The following is a 17,810-nucleotide window of genomic DNA, read 5'->3' as shown; positions in this document are numbered from 1 at the left end:
ACCCAAGTTTGTCTTTTATACCATTGACATTTTTTAAGAATATAGGTCAATCATTTTGTAGGTTATCCTTCAACTTGGGTTTTTCTGATATTTCCTTTTTATTAGGGTCAGATGTGCCTTTGGTGGAGGAACACTACACAGGCAATATCACATTATATCAGGAACTGACATCATATGAGGTCAGTTTCTCCCATCACCGGTGATGATAACTTTATTTAAAATAGTAGAACATTTGTTCACAAAAAATACTACTCATTTTTTTTTCTAATGAATATTTATGGGGAAGATACTTTGATACAATGTAATTATTTTGTTGCTTTTTAAACTTTGGCTTAATAATGTTAGTATCCATGGATGATTCTATTTGAATCAGTTTTTACTATGAAGGCTGCAAAATGGTAATTTTCTAACTCTTAATTTCATCTACATTATTGGTTGTCACTCTCTGCAAGAAAGAACTTTCCCTTCTCCTTATTTATTTATTTACTATTTACTTGCTTCCTACCAGTATGGACTGTGGATTCTTCTGTCCGTCTAGTGTTTATGATCCATTCTCCCATTTCCCATTTTGATGCTCCAGTTTTCCCATATTTGCTCAGAGGGATCCCTTCAAGTTGTCTCCTCGGTCATTTTTAAGTAATCCCATCACTATTTGAGCCCTCCCTTATTTTTTGGCATAATAAGAAGTTATAGTTCATCTTGTTCTTTGCCTGCCCTAGTTTTCAGCCATTTCACCAAGGTGGTCTGGTTCCCTTTACTGAAAAATTGTATTTGAAAAAACAAAATCTGAGTGCTAAATATGCTTGTCTACTAGGGCGTTGTTGCTTCTAGGCATACAATAAAATGTGCTCTTTCAAGCGCATAGTTCAGTGAATTCTGACAGATTTATATGCCCACGGTCAATGCTCGGTCTTCATTGTACTTGATCTATTAGCAGCATTTGAGACTGAGGGTCACAACTTTCTCCTCACAATATTGTCTTCACTAGCCTCCCAAACAATGGTACTCTCCTGGTTTTCCTCCAACCCCCTGGGTACTCCTTCTGTCTCTTGATCTTTTCTACTCTTCTCCATACCCGTTTAAGTTGAAGTACTGCAGAACTCAGACTTGGATGCTTTTCTCATCTGTATCTACACTCGTTCCCTAGGTAATCTCATTTGACAACTGCTAAATTTATGTTTCTAACCCAGTCTTCTCCCCCAAGCTCTGGATTTTATATCCGCTTATTTCTGTTATTTCATGTGTGTGTTTTTTATTGATTTCAGAGAGAGGAAGGGAGAGGGAGAGACAGAAACATCAATGATGAGAGAGAATCATCAATCGGCTGCCTCCTGTACGTCCCCTACTGGGGATTGAACCCACAACCCAGGCAAGTGCCCTGACCAAGATTCAAACCATGACTTCCTGGTTCATGGCTGGACCCTCAACCACTGAGCCACACTTATTTCTACTTGACATCTTCACCTGATTTTCTAATAGACTTCCAAATTCAACATATGCAAAACTGAAATCCACCCTCACACCTGCTCCACCTGCAGTCTTTCCCATCTCTGATGATGGCAGCTCCATTATCCTGGTTATTCAGGCCAAAAACTTGGGGGTACCCAAAATATAGTCAGGACCTCTTCCCTACCTCAGCACTGCTCTCACATGGTGTGAGCAGCCATAACCTCATGCCTTGAGTATTTCAATGGCCTCAACAGGTCTTACTACATCAAAACTTACTCCTATAATCTGCTCTCAGCACAGAAGCCAGGATGACCTATTTTAAATGTAAGCATGATTGTACCACCCTTTTACTCAAAGTTTTTGAAGTGGTTCCATGTTTCACTCAGAGTAGAGCCCAAATGTTGCAATGGCCTACAGGGTCCTGTATGATTCTCATACCCCCTTTGCTCTAAGCCCTCACCTCTTACTCCCCCCTTTCTCTCCCATCTCCATCCCCACAGGACAGGTGCTGCTCTCCCTCCTGCATACCAGCATGCTAGGGATCCTTCCCACTCTAGAGTTATTGGTGCTGGTCCCTCCATATAGAAGGCATTTCCCCAGATATCTGCTTGGCCAGCTCCCTCATCTACTTCAAGTTTTTTTGTTTGTTTAATTGCAGACTCTGATGACACCAAACATAACTCCCCTCCCCCAACACAGAACTTCTGAGCCCTCATTCCCTGCTCGCCTTTTTTGTTTTTACCCATTGCACTTAAGACCTTCTAACACATTGTTGTAAATTACTTCTTCTTTATTTTTATTGCTTATTGTCTGTCTCTCTGTCCTAGAATGAGATCAGGGATCTTTGTTTTTCTCACTGGGGCATCTAGAACTGAAGGATCTCATCAGGTTTCTAGAACAGTGCCAGTCTGTCCTTAGTCACACTCAAAATATTTTTTATATATGTATTTTTTATTGATTTCAGAGAGGAAGGGAGGAGAGAGAGATAGAAATATCAATGATGAGAGAAAATTATTGATCAGCTGCCTCCTGCATGCCCCCGACCGGGGATCAAGCCCACAACCCAGGCATGTGCCCTGACCAGGAATTGAACCATGACTTCCTGATTCATAGGTCAACCCTCAACCACTGAACCATGCCAGCCAGGCTCAAAATATTTTTTAAATAAATAAATCACCTACTTTATCTTGTACTTTGACTTGATAAACTGATAAAAATGAGTAAGAACTCACTAGTAGAATTGAGTCATATAATCCATTTTTTTAATATTGATATGTGCCTAAACACCCAACTTTTATTATATTCCTCTTATCTACTTGTTTGCCTCTTTCCACACATGAAATCTAGATTCATTTTAAAATAAAATAAAAAATTAATTAGGCAGCATTTCCAGAGAACAGTAGGTTTTGTCTGCCCTGAATTATGCCTTAGCATGTATAATACAACATAAGTAACAAACCGATATCAGTCACTCACTCACTGTCGGTGGGGAGGGCCGCATTGCTAGGGAGCCCCGGACCACTGTTTCCGCTGCCTCTGGCATCCACTGTGATTTTGAGCTCCATAGAGGGAAAGGGCAGATGGGAGGAGGCATGAGAGAAACCAAAGTTCTTTATACATGAACAGTACATTTTCCTACTAAACTGTTCAATTGACTCCAGATCCAAAATTGGCAGCAGATGTCTCTTACGTGGCCGTAGAGTGACTCACAGCATTTCAGCTGAGACAAGACTTACCTTGACAGGCATTCAGATAACGTGCTTGGGGTATTTCTGGGCAATCACCACGATGTCAACAGTCAAGTTTTGAAAGGTACATGTGAATGAGTATTAAAATCTCTCCCTACTGACAGGATCAGACTCTCACGGCCACCAGCACAAGAGAATGTGCTCCATTAGAAAGCAAACGCTGCATGTCAGGAGAGCGTAGGTGGCTTTTAGGCTGAGATTGTTGGTGCCTTTGCCACTGATGTTCTTGGAACATTAGAAAACATTCCCCCTTGTCTAAGCTAGTGTATTCTCAGTCCTTCTACTTCAGGTGCAGGGTTTGATCAGACTAGAATGAGTGTAGAATGAGAACCTAATCTAAATTTTCGAACATTGGTTCTAATGCAGCAGAAAAAAACCTTAACTGTTTCTTTAAATGCATGCAGAAGTATGGGAATTTTTCTTACTAAGCATATTGGCATCATTAATAAGAAAATGCAGTTTTTAATTCATACACTTTGTCTTCGAAAATTACATTTTAAAATATCTCAACTTTAAAAATTTTTTTAAATGTATTTGTTTTTAGTGAGAGAGGGGAAGGGAGACGGGGAGAGAGAGAGACAGAGAGAGAAAGATTGATTTGTTGGCCCACTTGTGTATGCATTCACTGGTTGATATGTGTCCTGACCGGGTAGCCAACCTACAATCTTGGTGTATGGAGATGATGCTTTAATCAACTGAGCTACCTGGCCAGGGCTAAAAATATTTCAGTATTTTAATAAACATAATATATAAGAAATATTACTTTTTGTTCTAGAAAAATTTTAAATATAGAGTTAAATAGACTATATTTAAGAAAGCATTGAGAGCATCTTTATAAAAAAACTAGAGGCCCAGTGCACGAAATCTGTGCACTGAGGGAGGGTTGTCCCTCAGCCCAGCCTGCACCCTCTCCAATCTGAGACCCCTCTGGGGATGTCCGACTGCCGGTTTAGGCCTGGACATCCCTCTCACAATTCGGACTGCTGGCTCCCAACTGCTTGCCTGCCTGCCTGCCTGATTGCCCCTTAACCACTCCCCTGCCAGCCTGATTGATGCCTAACTGCTCCCCTGCCGGTCTGATTGCCCCTAGCTGTCCTCCCCTGACAGCCGGTCGCCCCCAACAGACATCCCCTGCCAGCCTGGTTGCCCCTAACTGCCCTCCCCTGCAGGCTTGCCCCCACCCCAACTGCCCTCCCCTGCCGGTCATCTTTTGACCACATGGGGGTGGCCATCTTGTGCGAAGGTGTGAGGGTCAATTAGCATATTCCCTCTTTATTATATAGGATATGTTTTTTATTTTTATGTGGGCTCCCTACTGGGGACCGAGCCCACAACTCATGCAGGTGCCCTGACTGGGAATCAAACTGTGACTTCCTGGTTCATGGGTCGATGCTCAACCATTGAGCCATACCACCTGGGCTTGAGAGCATCTTTAATACTTCTCTCCTTTATAATACCTTGTATTTTTACATAGTGGGTAAAATGGGCCTTATAAATATATAATTTCTGAATTTGGTTACTTTCCACAGATACAACACACTCAGGGGAAATTGGCACCAAGAAAAAGGTGAAAAGACTGTTAAGCTTTCAAAGATACTTCCATGCATCGAGGCTGCTTCGTGGAATTATCCCACAGGCCCCTCTCCACCTGCTGGATGAAGACTACCTTGGACAAGCAAGGGTGAGCTAGCTACCCCCATGCCACCTCACCGCAGACAGGGGCCGAGAGCATGTGCCACCATGGGTAGTAGGGTTGAGTCCTGCTTCTGACACTGAGATGCTCTGTGGCTTTGGCTGGTTACTCAACATATCTGAACTTTTTTCTCTAATATAAAATGAAGTTAATAGAAATACACACCTCATAGGGGTGATGAGGTAAAGCATGTCTGCATGCTAAATATATTCATACCTAGTTATTTTTAGTGTATAAATGTGCAAAACATATTTAACCCATTGAATTATCTCATTGTAATAGCTACTATGAAATTAACCCAATAATTACCAACTCTTAATTCCATTTTAAGATAGCAATATGGTGCATTATCTTTTTCATAATTTTTAATTCATTCAAATAATTGTTACTAATTTTATAATTATTTTTGCCATTCATTGGTCCAACTGAGGGTAGACACTAATGTGTGACATTCTAAACAAAAGCCTGCAGGCTATCTCTAACCCAAACTGCCAAAGGAATTTAGAGTTTAGAAATAAACTGCCTCAGTTTAAATATAAGTCAAAGGTAGTGTCTTATAGTTTACATGCTAAGTAATATTATGCTATATATATATACTATTAAGAAATAAGTAGCAAGTAATATCAGAAGAACTAGTTCCCAATATTAGGTCTACAAAAGAGAAGGGGTCGGGGATCACGCCTTCTAACAACCCAAGGCCTGAATTGAGCGAATTTGCTTGTTGTTGTTCATTTGTTTGGTAAGAGGAGAATAAGACCAAGCTCTCAGCACCGGAGCCTCAGTGACAGCAGCCACCTCTCGAGAAAGGCAGCACTGAGACACAGAAAGAGCAGCGGGCCAGAATTCATGGTATCAGCACCAACTCCTGGCTTGGCCCTTAGATGTGTATGACTTGGGTAAAATGCTCACTCCATCTAGATCTCACAAACAACCTCTTAACCCTTCATTGCCCTGATGTTGTTGTGAAAGTCTTCGTGGGCCACGATGAGGCCTTTGGATTTCTCACAAGATACAAAGAAGCCTTTCAGGGGCAGCTAGGGGAGCAGGAGCTGGTCTTACCTTAGCCGTGGCTGTGAGAGGAGAGGAAGAAAGGCAGTCGCAGAAGCTACAGTGAGGAGAGAATCAGCACCTGCAACTTTGCGTCTAACTGAGAGTTTCTAAGCATTGGGGTATTTTTAAAAGAAAAATAGGATTATAAGCCTATTGAAAGTAGGTCTTTTGATTACCCCAATATTTTCAATTGCTCGCTCTTCAGTTTTCTGTTACAGTGGTTCATTTCACATTTAGTCCCACCTTGAGCAGAATAATGTGCTCAGCCATCGTTTTGACTCCATTTTATTAAAATTAGTTGTAAACCTGCCTTAAGTGAGTAATAGTTTACCATGTAGAGGCTTCACTGAACTATAGTTTTAATAGACATCTAACATGGGTGTGCTTACTATATATAAGCACTGTTCTAAGCCCTTAAATTACAGGCATTTATGTTTACATATGTTACATTATTTAATCCTTACAACAACCCTCTGAAGGAATAATATCAGCCACATTTTTCAAATTCGGAAACTGAGGTACAGAGAAGTTAAGGAACCTGCCCACAGTTCCACAGCCAGTAAGAGACGTGGTTGACATCAGATCAGGCAGACTGATCCCTGAGCCTGTCCCTTTAACACTATTGTGATTAGCCAGTAGAGTAAGATTTATTTCACCACAAACCAGTTGTACGTTGACAGTAGAATGCTACTGTATTTTCACCATCTTAATTGGTTAAGCCACTGTGTCTCAAAGTGAATATTTGAGTCTTCAATGTGATTCATTTGAGTGTGTTTTGTTTTGTTTTTTGCCTTTCAGCATATGCTCTCCAAAGTGGGAATGTGGGATTTTGACATTTTCTTGTTTGATCGCTTGACAAATGGTAAGTCACCCCAAAGAATTCACACTAAAATATACACCATAAATGGGATTAATTTTATGAAAACAATACTTATTTTTAAACATTGGTAATCCTTTTTCCCTCTTTCTCCCACTTTCATAAGTCTCCAGCACTCAAGGAGGACCAGGGCAGGGAAAATTACTGCCAAAAAAGAAGAAGGAATAAATTCGGCCTTAGAGTCTTAAGACAGTTTCCTTCTGGCCTTGATGATCCCAAAGGAATTAGGAAACCACAGATTAGATTCTGTCCTTGCAGAGCATCTTGGCTCTCTCCAAAAGGAGGAAGTTCAATGTTAGCCAATAATATTAGGACCTGCTCATCTGATCAGTCCTGCAGGTATTTGTGCACTTCATTAAGTGAGTCAAACCTGCCCTGGCGCCCGGTATTGTCCAGGTATGTTTGGCGTCTTCAGAAGAAAATAATTGCTGAGGATAGAGTGGAAACACTTAGGCTGCAGCTGAAAGGAAAGTAGATATTCTTTTTGGTTTCACTTTTAAAATGTTTGTGCCTACAAAGGCTTCCTTTAAGAAAATAATAAAATCCTATTATATTTTCATCTGCCTATTCAACTAATGCTGATGAGCTTAGGGAGCCAATGAAAGACATCATATTTAATGCTAACTTTCCGATGTCCCACCATCTACCAAGCTTGTGATTTGTCGTTGCAACTTGTTTTCTCATCATTCTATTACTGGAGAAACAACATATAGTGGAAAGAGTACAGCCTCAGACCATAAAACTGAGCTTTCCACTGTGGAAAGCTAAGTAGGCCACATAGGGATGGATTCCATAATTCCTTAGCTCCCTTTGCTCAAATCATCTGAGAAGTTGGTACCAGTAAATGAAATTAACTGTGAACCAAAGAACATGTTCAAAAGAGATTATACGCATGACTCATAGAAGTATGAAATGAGCACATGTCGAAGATTTGTTTAACTCAATTAGCAATGTGGTAAGATGCTATAGGTCTTTCAAAGGAGGATCCAAAGAGCCACACATATATAAGCAGTAAGAAACACATGAATTTATAAATAGCTGTAAAACTGGGAAGAGGAAATCAATTATATTTCCATCTGAATTATTTTGTTTGCATGTATATGGACAAGAGTTGCTTGAAATACTATCAGTTATCTACAACTTGATAGTTGTGAAAGAGCCCAAAACAATGAAAGTTGCAGAAACACTTAGAATGAGATACCCTGGAAGAGTATTCTTAGGCAACACATTGTTTTTATTTAAGACATCCAGTCGTCTTCTTGGCCCATTTCACAGTCTTTCATAAATTCTATGATACTTTTAAAATTCAAAATCATGATTCTTTAGTAAATAATATTCCTTCAATATTTACATGTTATTGTAGCTTCAAATTTGTATCTTTGCCAGCTTGAGTTATAAAATGTTTCAAGGTAAGTATAATCTTGATTGATACCTAAGTAGGCAGATTCCTTCTATAACTCCTTATAACTCTTAATATTGCTAATAATTCATTGCCTTTGGTATAGGGAGACAATCTGAACTAATTTTCTTTGTACAATAAGAGAAAACCTAGGACCAGATCATAGTAATGATATCCTTTATACTTGAATAATTTCAAATTTAAAGGGGAAAATAAATGATCCCATTAGAGACCTTTCATCACAGAAACTGTGGATCCTATTGTCAATCTTGATAATTTAATGGTAATGAAAAGGAGTTAAAACTGGTGACTGTTTTCCTCCAGGAAACAGCCTGGTAACACTGCTGTGCCACCTCTTCAACACCCATGGACTCATTCACCATTTCAAGTTAGATATGGTGACCTTACACAGGTTTTTAGGTAAGTCTCTTTTTTCTTTCATAGTCCTACCTCCTTTCCCATGAATAATGGCAGTCCACAATAAACTAGCAGGAACCCTAGCATGATAGATGAAGACCTCAAATTAATCTCAGATTATCTCATCTTAATTTTAAAATATGGTTTACCCATTTAAATCACTGAAAAAAATGTTTATTTGGTTAGTTATGTTTACAGTAGATAAAGGCTATACAGAGAAAACCAATAAGAGCAGGTACCCGTCAAAGAAGTTACTGAACTGTTCACATGTCAATAAAACTCCAGTAAGGCATGCCTCAAAGAATCCCAATCTGGACATGAGTTGTTGAATATCTTCAATAGACATTCTTTTTTTAGTAATAAGAACTACCATTTATGTAGTGGTATGTTTTTCTAATCATTTCAACAGCCCTGCAAGTTGGGCATTATCCCCACCACTTGGCCCACAGTTAAGGAGAAGTTCAAAGTGGTCTTGTACCTTGCTCAAGGTCAACAACTTATCATTGGCAGAGCCGCAATCTAAACCCAGGCTCTCTGACTTGAAAGACCACCATCTTTCCCCTTAACTCCACCATCACTCTCTGTCCAAAACAGCCCCAGTCTTATTTGACGTTATGTGCATCCTTATTTATCTGCCAGTGAGTTATCTAGGGCACATTTTTAATCACCACATAACTTTCTGCTGCCACTTAGTATGTTTCTGGCTTCTGTGCTTTGAATTTGAAAGCTGACTTGATGCCATCAATAGTAAAATAGCAGTGAAAATGATAGCCACAGTAGCAGCAACCAGGCTTATATGGTGCTTACATATGCTGGGAACTCTTCTAAGGACTTGCATGTATTAACACTTGCCATAGCCCTTTGAGATTGGAGTCATTGTTATTCCCATTTTATAGAGAAGGAAACTGAGGATCCTTGTGGTTAAGTCACTTGCCTGATACAAATAATAATGATAGGGGCAGAATTCAAATAGAAGTGTAACATAAACCTGCTGAATAAAAGGTATACGTGACACAACAGAAATTTTTTAAAGCAGCCACAACATGGATCAGTTTCAGAAATACAAATAACCTCGGGCAATTGAAGTTAGATTGCTTGAGCAAAGTAATGGCCATGAATAAGGCCAAATAGGTTTGATTTGTCTAGAGAAGGAGAATGCAGATACTTTGGACATGTGTATGCACTCAGAGTACATGTAAAGAATGCAAAGATTTGATGACAAAAATAACACCAGAATCCAGAGCCAAACCCACAGCATGGGCTGACAAAATGTGACCACACTTGCAAACCTGGATGCTCTATACACACAGGCTATATTGCATCCTAAGCATTGCCTTGGTTTTTAGCTGAAGCAGGCTAGTGGCTTCTCTAAATAGCAAATTAAAATTGCCTTGCTTATGTCTCTACTTGATTCCAAGAGCACTCTGGTCCTTAAATTGGAAGGGCATGAAAGATGATAACTATTCTGAATGAGGCAGAAATAAAGCCAGGGAGTCCTCAGTTGGATCAACACAGTAAATAGAAAACCTGCCTGAAGAAGCCCCAGATTTGCTGTGGTCAGTATTTGTTACTCAAGTGGTAGACCCATCTTTGGATCTCAGGAGTCTGATGCTACCTACTGGGGCTGTTTAAAAGGAAACCTCTCTTATGGCATAATATTCGTAAATGGCAGCAAAATTAAATAATTAAACTATAGTGTGAAGTAAAGTTGTTCATTTCCTACATATTTATTTTTCCTATGAATGAAAGCCTTCATGAATGCCAGAGAGGGATGATTAATGAAGGTGGTGAGGGTTCCCAAGGGCCTCACAAATCCTTTTAACCTTTTCCCCATCTGCCTTCCCCCTTCTCGCCACTAAAAGCAGCTCAGTAGAACTGTGAAACTCCCAAGCCATGTTCATTTTTAAAGAATCCCTCGGGTGCACATTTTGGAGACACTAATATTTTTAAGCAAAAGGGACCCTTAATAAATCTGAGGTCTTCCTGTTTTGGTTTTAACTGACTGTGATATCTGTTTACCTCCTAGTCATGGTTCAAGAAGATTACCACAGCCAAAACCCGTATCACAATGCTGTCCATGCAGCCGATGTCACCCAGGCCATGCACTGCTACCTGAAGGAGCCAAAGGTAAGGCCAGACCCGGCTGCCTCCTCAGCCATCTGGAAATGCCAAGTCAACTACTTGCTGGGTTCTAAATCACCCAACATACCAGAATAGCTGTTATGGGTCCTTTATAACACAAATACAAATTGTTTAGATTCCAGTTCCAATATCAACTCTGATAATCATGCAATACTCATGAAAGAGAATGTAAATTTTCCAAGGTTTCCTTTCATAACTTGTATGAAAGGCTGCATTAGGACAAAAAAAAAATCCTCCCCATGATAGTCTGCATCTTATATATCTTCAACAGTCCCAGGAACTAGCCGTTTTGCCTTGAATCTTTGCTACAAATGGTACCAGCATTGACATTTTCTGGGAAAGGTCCCCCACCTCATGGTTGTTGATGGACAAATAGAATCAAAACTCCTCAAGGCTCAAACTCCACTTCCTACTAAGGCAACTGAATATCCTGATTCAGGCCCAAGAAAATGAGTGAACGTCACAGACCTCTTAGCAAGCATGCTCTGATGTGATCAACCAATCCAAAATTAAAAACATGAGGACAGTGCTTGTTACTACAAACCGAGGCATTTCTTAGTCGTATAAAGTTGGTATAACATAGAGGATGAATTTCTTAAGGTTTTTGAAAATAAAATCCCAGTCCAAGACTCTGTTCAGTTCAATCAGTTTTAACATCAACCACCGACTATGCAGATGCCAAACCAACATTCCCAAGACAAAACTGGGTAAATGCCTCATCCGTATAAAATAGCCCGGAGACATTAAAGGCTTTCTTTTTTAATCTCTAGGTAGCCTGAAAGTTATATATTTAAAGTTAGTGTTAGATTCCCATTCCCCTGCTTGTTTTCCTAGCTAACAGAGAGAGAGAGAAAGAGAGAGAGAGAGAGAGAGAGAGAGAGAGAGAGATTCTCACACACCCACACACTCCACTATTACACATTGAATAAATATGCAAATTTTGCAATTCATTTTTTAATATGTTTTTATTGATTTCAAAAAGAGGAAGAGAGGGGGAGAGAGAGAAACATTGATTGGCTGCCTCCTGCAAGTTCCCTACTGGGGATTGAGCCCACAACCCAGGCATGTGCCCTAACCAGGAATTAAACTGGGCAACCTCCTGGTGCATAGGACAATGTCCAACCAGCTGAGCCACATGGGCTGGGCATTCAGCACACTCTGAATTTCATATTCAAAGGGTGGCAATGATATAGTGGATGGTTGAAATAGACAAATTATTCTTTTATGTGTCCATCATTTTGGTTTTAACGTTTTACTTCATTTGTAGTTTTCTCTGAAGCAAAGCTGATTTCAGGCTCTGACTTCTCCTTACCCACAGACAGGCAACAACACTGCAACAATAAAAGGAAACGGAGTGGCAGTAGGAAATGGAGGGTACCTGAATGGTCTATACAATTTGACTTGCTCAGTTACTTTCTGCACAGTCCTTTCTTGCAATTCCATGTGACTCTCACCTCACCGACTGCTTCAGAGGATAAAAGTCTGGAGGATGAAAGGCCTGGACAGCTTTGTGATGCTTCATTCAGTATGATTTAGCCAAAACAAATGGTAACCTGTTTGTGAAAACATACCCTTTGACCTCCCAATTTGACTTTCTTTACAGCTCGCCAGCTTCCTCACACCTCTGGACATCATGCTTGGACTGTTGGCTGCAGCAGCCCACGATGTTGACCATCCCGGGGTGAACCAGCCATTTTTGATCAAAACCAACCACCACCTTGCCAACCTGTATCAGGTAGGAGAGCTCAACACTGGGCCAGGCACAGAATGGCCAACTGCCTTAGACCCAGTCCCGGAGCCTGAATCTCACCCTTGGAGATGGCTTCATTCAGGGTCAGCCATAATGATGAACACAGCCAAAGAGCATGGGTTTGAAATAGGTCCAGGATATCCCCCCAAAAGGAATAAATTGGTTTACAAGGATCTACAAGGAATTCAATTTGCTCTGAAGCAGATTTGAAATTATTAGAAGTCAAGCAGGATCCTTACTCTCTGATGGTCTGAGAATATCTGTGTCCCTGGGAATTATCTCATATATCATGGCTAATTGAAGCTCATCTTTGTAGGACTTCTATAAATGATACTGCTCAGGTGCAACCCTAATTCAGACTTATGTCTCTAGGGCCATTTCTGTACTTTATAGGCCTCTGAGTTAGAGGTATTTTATCAAAGACAATAGACATTGTTTAAAAAAAACTAGTTCAGCAGCATGAGAAGATTGGCCAGGAGAATTTTCACCCCATGATACTGTTTCAGATATTAAGCCATATGTCATAAATGAATTATCCCCAGAGTTTTCAACAGGATTCTTTGGAGACCTTTGGTTGTCATTCACAAAATCATTACATACAAGAAAATCATTGATCTCAATTTTAGTAGAGCTTCTGTAAAAAATTTAGTGCTGAAAGAATTCCTGGCAGACCCCTCCCATAAAACAGCTTCCTTCTACAAGATGTTGCAGCTTAAGAATGCATTTATTTCCAACAAAGCACAACTGGAACATTTTCAATAGCCTTTCCCATCCAGTTGATTTGCTTTGGGCATAGGGAGAAACTGGTATTCCAAGGTTTATGGCTCCATCTGGTATGTATTTTAGCATTGGGCTTCCCTGGGCTGTCAGCCAGCACCCGGAGCTGGGATAGATATGGTCATAGAGAGGGGACAGGATGACAGAACTAAGAAAGTCTTTTGATGATAAACTAAAAACTAAAAGAAAAAGAAGGAAAGAAAGAAAAAGAAAGAAAGAAAGAAAAGAAAAGAAAGAAAAGAAAGGGAAAGAAAAGGAAAGAAAAGAAAAGAAAAGAAAAGAAAAGAAAGAAAAGAAAAAGAAATCAATCAATGCAATTGGCTACTTAATCCATTCCCAAATAATCTAAATGCTTATATAACTTCAATTTCTCATCATCAAGTAAATTATATCAATGGGAGTTTGAGAGTGTTACTGCTATTGGGTAATTTACACATAAAAATTAGGTTCATCATACTGTACTTTGGCAGGTAGTAAGTATATATAAAACATATAATGAATTCACATTTAGATAGAAGTCAGAAATATACCAGATATTAAAGACATAAAAACAAGAAAGTAAGTGTAGATTTTATCAATAATGAAGAATTAAGTACCCACTGCTAATTAATAAAAATTGATTCTCAAAAGCAAGATACTCTATCTTCTTAGGATACTAAAAAATGTTCTCAAAAAATGGATTCCTTCCTCAAACCTTTGAAGTGCAAATAGTTTTAATAATTTTTATTAACATTCCAATACAACTAAATTCTCCAGCCTTTTCAATACAACATATAGTTTTGTATATTTTTCATCAGCAACTATTGCCTATATTTGATGATATACTGGGATCTAGACATACAAACATGAATAACATATAATCTCTGCCCTCAAACATTTGTTCAAACTCTGATGTGCAAAATCCAAGAAAACGTAATCACAATTTGAGAAAGGTTTGAGGAATTAGCTAAAGGTATGCATTTAGATACAACTTTTTTTTTTAAGTATTTGAAGAGTAAATGCCTGTGTTGTTCGTTGCATCCAAAGATATTACTATAATCAAGTAAGTTATTATTTTTTTCTAGCAGTGAATTTATCAGCGTCTAATATTTGATAGAAAAGAAAAAGGTCCTTTTGACAGTGACTAGAGAGAAATTTGGGTACAGGACTCAAAAACCACATTCAAGATACTGTCTTCATCAGTCTCCTGCTTGACTGGTCTTAGGACCTCTTGGAGGCTAGAGATCTGTCTTTATGTTATAGAAACAATGCTGAAGGCAAACCAGTATTATAAAATTACTTCCAATATGAAACTTTTATCAGTCAAATGAGATTTCAATTCTGCCCCCAAAATTGATGCTGCCTTTAATATTTGGCTATATACCATTGTTGACTATCTGAAGGAACTCCCAAAAGATAAATTCCCTGTTAAATTCAGTTTTAAAAAGTATGTAACTGACCTTTATTCAACACTCACTATGATTCAAATGATGTGCTAAATGCTTTTTATGGATTATATTATTTAATCTTCACAGTAGCCCAGTTAGGTGTGTAGTATTATTATACCTATTTTACAGAAAGGTGAAAATTGATACTTAGGAAAAATCAAGTATTTTTCCTAAAAACAAACAGCTAATTAATGACAAAGCTAGGATTGGAATGCAAGTCTTTTGTCTCCAGAGCTGAAGTGCCTACACACAATACATACTGCCTCTAAAACTCATATAAATTACCTACTATGTGCAGAAAACTAAGAGCTCTCCTCCAGGTTATCCTATTGCAGTGAGGGAGACAAGAGGATTAGAGATCAGTGGCTTAAAGCAGGAGACTTTGCTAAGTACTCTATAGTAGACAGTGAGAGAGTATGGGGGGAAGACAGTAATTGATTCTACAGATGGTTTCTGAAAGTAAAAAAACTCATGGAGGAAGCATGGTGTAAACTAGCCTTGAAGCATGTGTAACATTTTGAGTAACATTTTGGAAGTCACTAGAGACAGCACAGTCCGGTGTACGCACAACTTCATAATAACTGAAAATGGACTGTCCCTGTGGCCTTTAGCTGAGCATACTCCTGCCATGAACACACCCTACTCTCAGATCAGTGTCTGATAAATTCCCTGTAGATTAGCTGTACCGAAAAGGACCTGGGTCAGAAAATCCCCACACTGCGCAGGCTGTAGATGAGGAACTGGCATAAGTCTCCAGGTTTTCAATTTCAAGAGGAAAAATCATGGTACATAACATATAAGCTGAGTGAGACCATTAACAACACATGATATTTAAAAATATTTTGGAATTGTAGCCTTTTAACCTACCAGGAGTCTGCTGGTTGAGACATGAATGAACTTTCAGGAAATTACATGCAGATTTTGAGCATGTACCTATGCACATATTTCTAGAGAGAGGACCCATCACTTAGACTCATATTTTAAAATGAATTATAGATTCAGAAAATATTAAGAACCATGGTAATGAGTGAAAATATATTTATGTACACACACTACATATATTATACAACATATTGTGAAATTATACAGAAACATGCACTCACATTTGGTTAACAAAGAGACAATAGAAAGGATGTGCTGGGAATTATGTGGCTTTGAGAACACCCTGTGCATGACTACTACAATCCAGATTTACTATAAATGAGATAAAATGAAAGGATGTCCTCTCCCTCCTTTTGTTGGCTATGTTCTTTCAGCTCGGATACATAAGATCGTTGCATAATGCCTAGCCTGTGCTTCTGCCCTGAGACAAAGAGAGAGCCAGGACAGCTGGATGAAGGCTGGGTCAAGGGGCTCTCTCCCATTGTCGGTGCCTGGGCTGGACTCACTAGCTGAACTTCCAACCCAAGTTCAACATGAAGGCCATCAAGGCACTTCCACCTGGCACCTCTCTCATCAGAGTGGAAACAGCCCAGGTGTCCATGGTGGACTGAGAGGGAAAGAGCATGTGAAAGATAGAACCCACAACTTGCCTCTGTCCCTCTACCCTGCAACCCCACACACACCTGGGCTCAGCCATTGGGCAAAGTAAGCATTAAGTCACATATGGTATTATTACAATTGCAAAAGAAATCACTTTCAGTTTAATTTAAAATTGAATTCCCTTTGATGGAGTCCAGCTATGTATTAACTAGTGACAGAGCAACCTAATGAATAAAATAATTAATAATTAATTGCTCCATAAAATTTCATATTTATTACATTTTATACTGTCTTGCAGAAGTTTATAATCATTTTCTTAGTCACTTATCACAAACACTAGGAGGAGGTCAGCATTTTTAACCACTTTTTATTATTTTAATGACTCTGAACCATAAATATGGAGCTGACAGAACCAGAAGTGTTCCTTCCACCGGGTCCTACGGCCTCTTCTCAAACAAGCAACTGCATAGGTGATACGTAACTTCACGATCCCTGCAATAGCAAAGCTGTTTGAGCAAATGTTGTGAAAATATTAAAAAGGAGGCTCAACTTTGATTTTCTACTTGATAAAGTTTCTGCTGCTCATGGCGAGGTGGCTGGTATGTGGCAGGTCCGTGGCCCTGATCTGAACACAGGCCTGCCCCTTGGACAACAATGAATGTCCAGGCTCCTTGCTCCCAGAACAGTGACTTGGGCAGGTGTAGGTCGGACAAAAGAGCGGTATCTTCAAACAGGCAGTAAACGTAGCAGTGCTGTGGTTTCTCCAAAGGCCAAGGTCTGTTCCTCTGAGACCTCCTGGGCTGGGACTCGTGCAGCATTACCAAGGAGACCACTTGGCTTGTTAAGGAAGAGCTCAGCCACTTCATTATCTCCTAGAGTCTTGCTTCTCTGTTTCATGAGCAATTAAAAATGAAAACAGACTATGTTCATGTTGTTTTTCTTCCTGTATCCTCTGGTTTAAAAGAGTAATTAACTCTGACTCCTGTTGAACACCAGACTCAGTTTAGCAACATCATCCTGAGTATTTTAATCAAAGAAAGTGTCCAATAAATAGCCCAGGAGTGGCGGGGAGATGGCGGGGGTGGGGGTGGGGGGAGAAAGGGTGCAGAGGGGGGCGGGGGGGAGGGACCAACGGTTTGAAGCCACCTTGTACGATAGCAAACCTGCTCTGCCAGATTTCCTTTGACAAATAGACTCTTGATTTAATTTTAAAACCTGTATTGTTGGTTTACTAAATGCTAGCTGTGTTATTATTGGGGGACAAAAGGATTGTTTTTGTTCTCAGAGTGGATAATACTTAAAAATTCAGATACAAAGAAAAATAAAGGTTTTGCTGTAGGGGATTTAAGGGTTTCATTTATTCCAAATTAAAATTCTAATAGGTTTTGTGACACAAAGGTGGATATTTACTGTTTCAGCTTTAAAGTCAAGATTATTCTTAAAACTACAAATAGGAAGCGTTTGCAACACTAGAACAAATTGTCCCTGGGATAAGGTGAAATTGCTGAGGGGATGCTCTTACGGGTAGACAGATGTGGTACCCTAGGTGGGGGTCCAAAACAGTTCCAGATTTCAACAGAAGGGCGTCATCGCATCCTG

The 17,810-nt window shown here is 39.5% G+C and overlaps 1 protein-coding gene across 1 annotated transcript in view; it reads left to right on the top strand.

Annotated features, from left to right (window-relative positions):
• PDE7B (phosphodiesterase 7B) overlaps positions 1-17,810 on the top strand; it is a gene marked incomplete at its 3' end in the record, with an annotated part of 129,807 nt that overhangs the window by 92,742 nt on the left and 19,255 nt on the right. Inside the window, exons 3-7 of the mRNA XM_081094295.1 lie at positions 4,727-4,878; positions 6,739-6,802; positions 8,541-8,636; positions 10,660-10,760; positions 12,379-12,510. Coding sequence (XP_080950421.1) covers positions 4,727-4,878; positions 6,739-6,802; positions 8,541-8,636; positions 10,660-10,760; positions 12,379-12,510 — 545 coding nt within the window. The remainder of the gene's footprint in view (positions 1-4,726; positions 4,879-6,738; positions 6,803-8,540; positions 8,637-10,659; positions 10,761-12,378; positions 12,511-17,810) is intronic.

The sequence above is a fragment of the Myotis nattereri genome, assembly GCF_964212035.1.
Source record: "Myotis nattereri genome assembly, chromosome: 6".
Classification (NCBI taxonomy): domain Eukaryota; kingdom Metazoa; phylum Chordata; class Mammalia; order Chiroptera; family Vespertilionidae; genus Myotis; species Myotis nattereri.
Note: the sequence above shows the minus strand (reverse complement) of the source record. Positions and strands in the feature narration are given on the sequence as shown.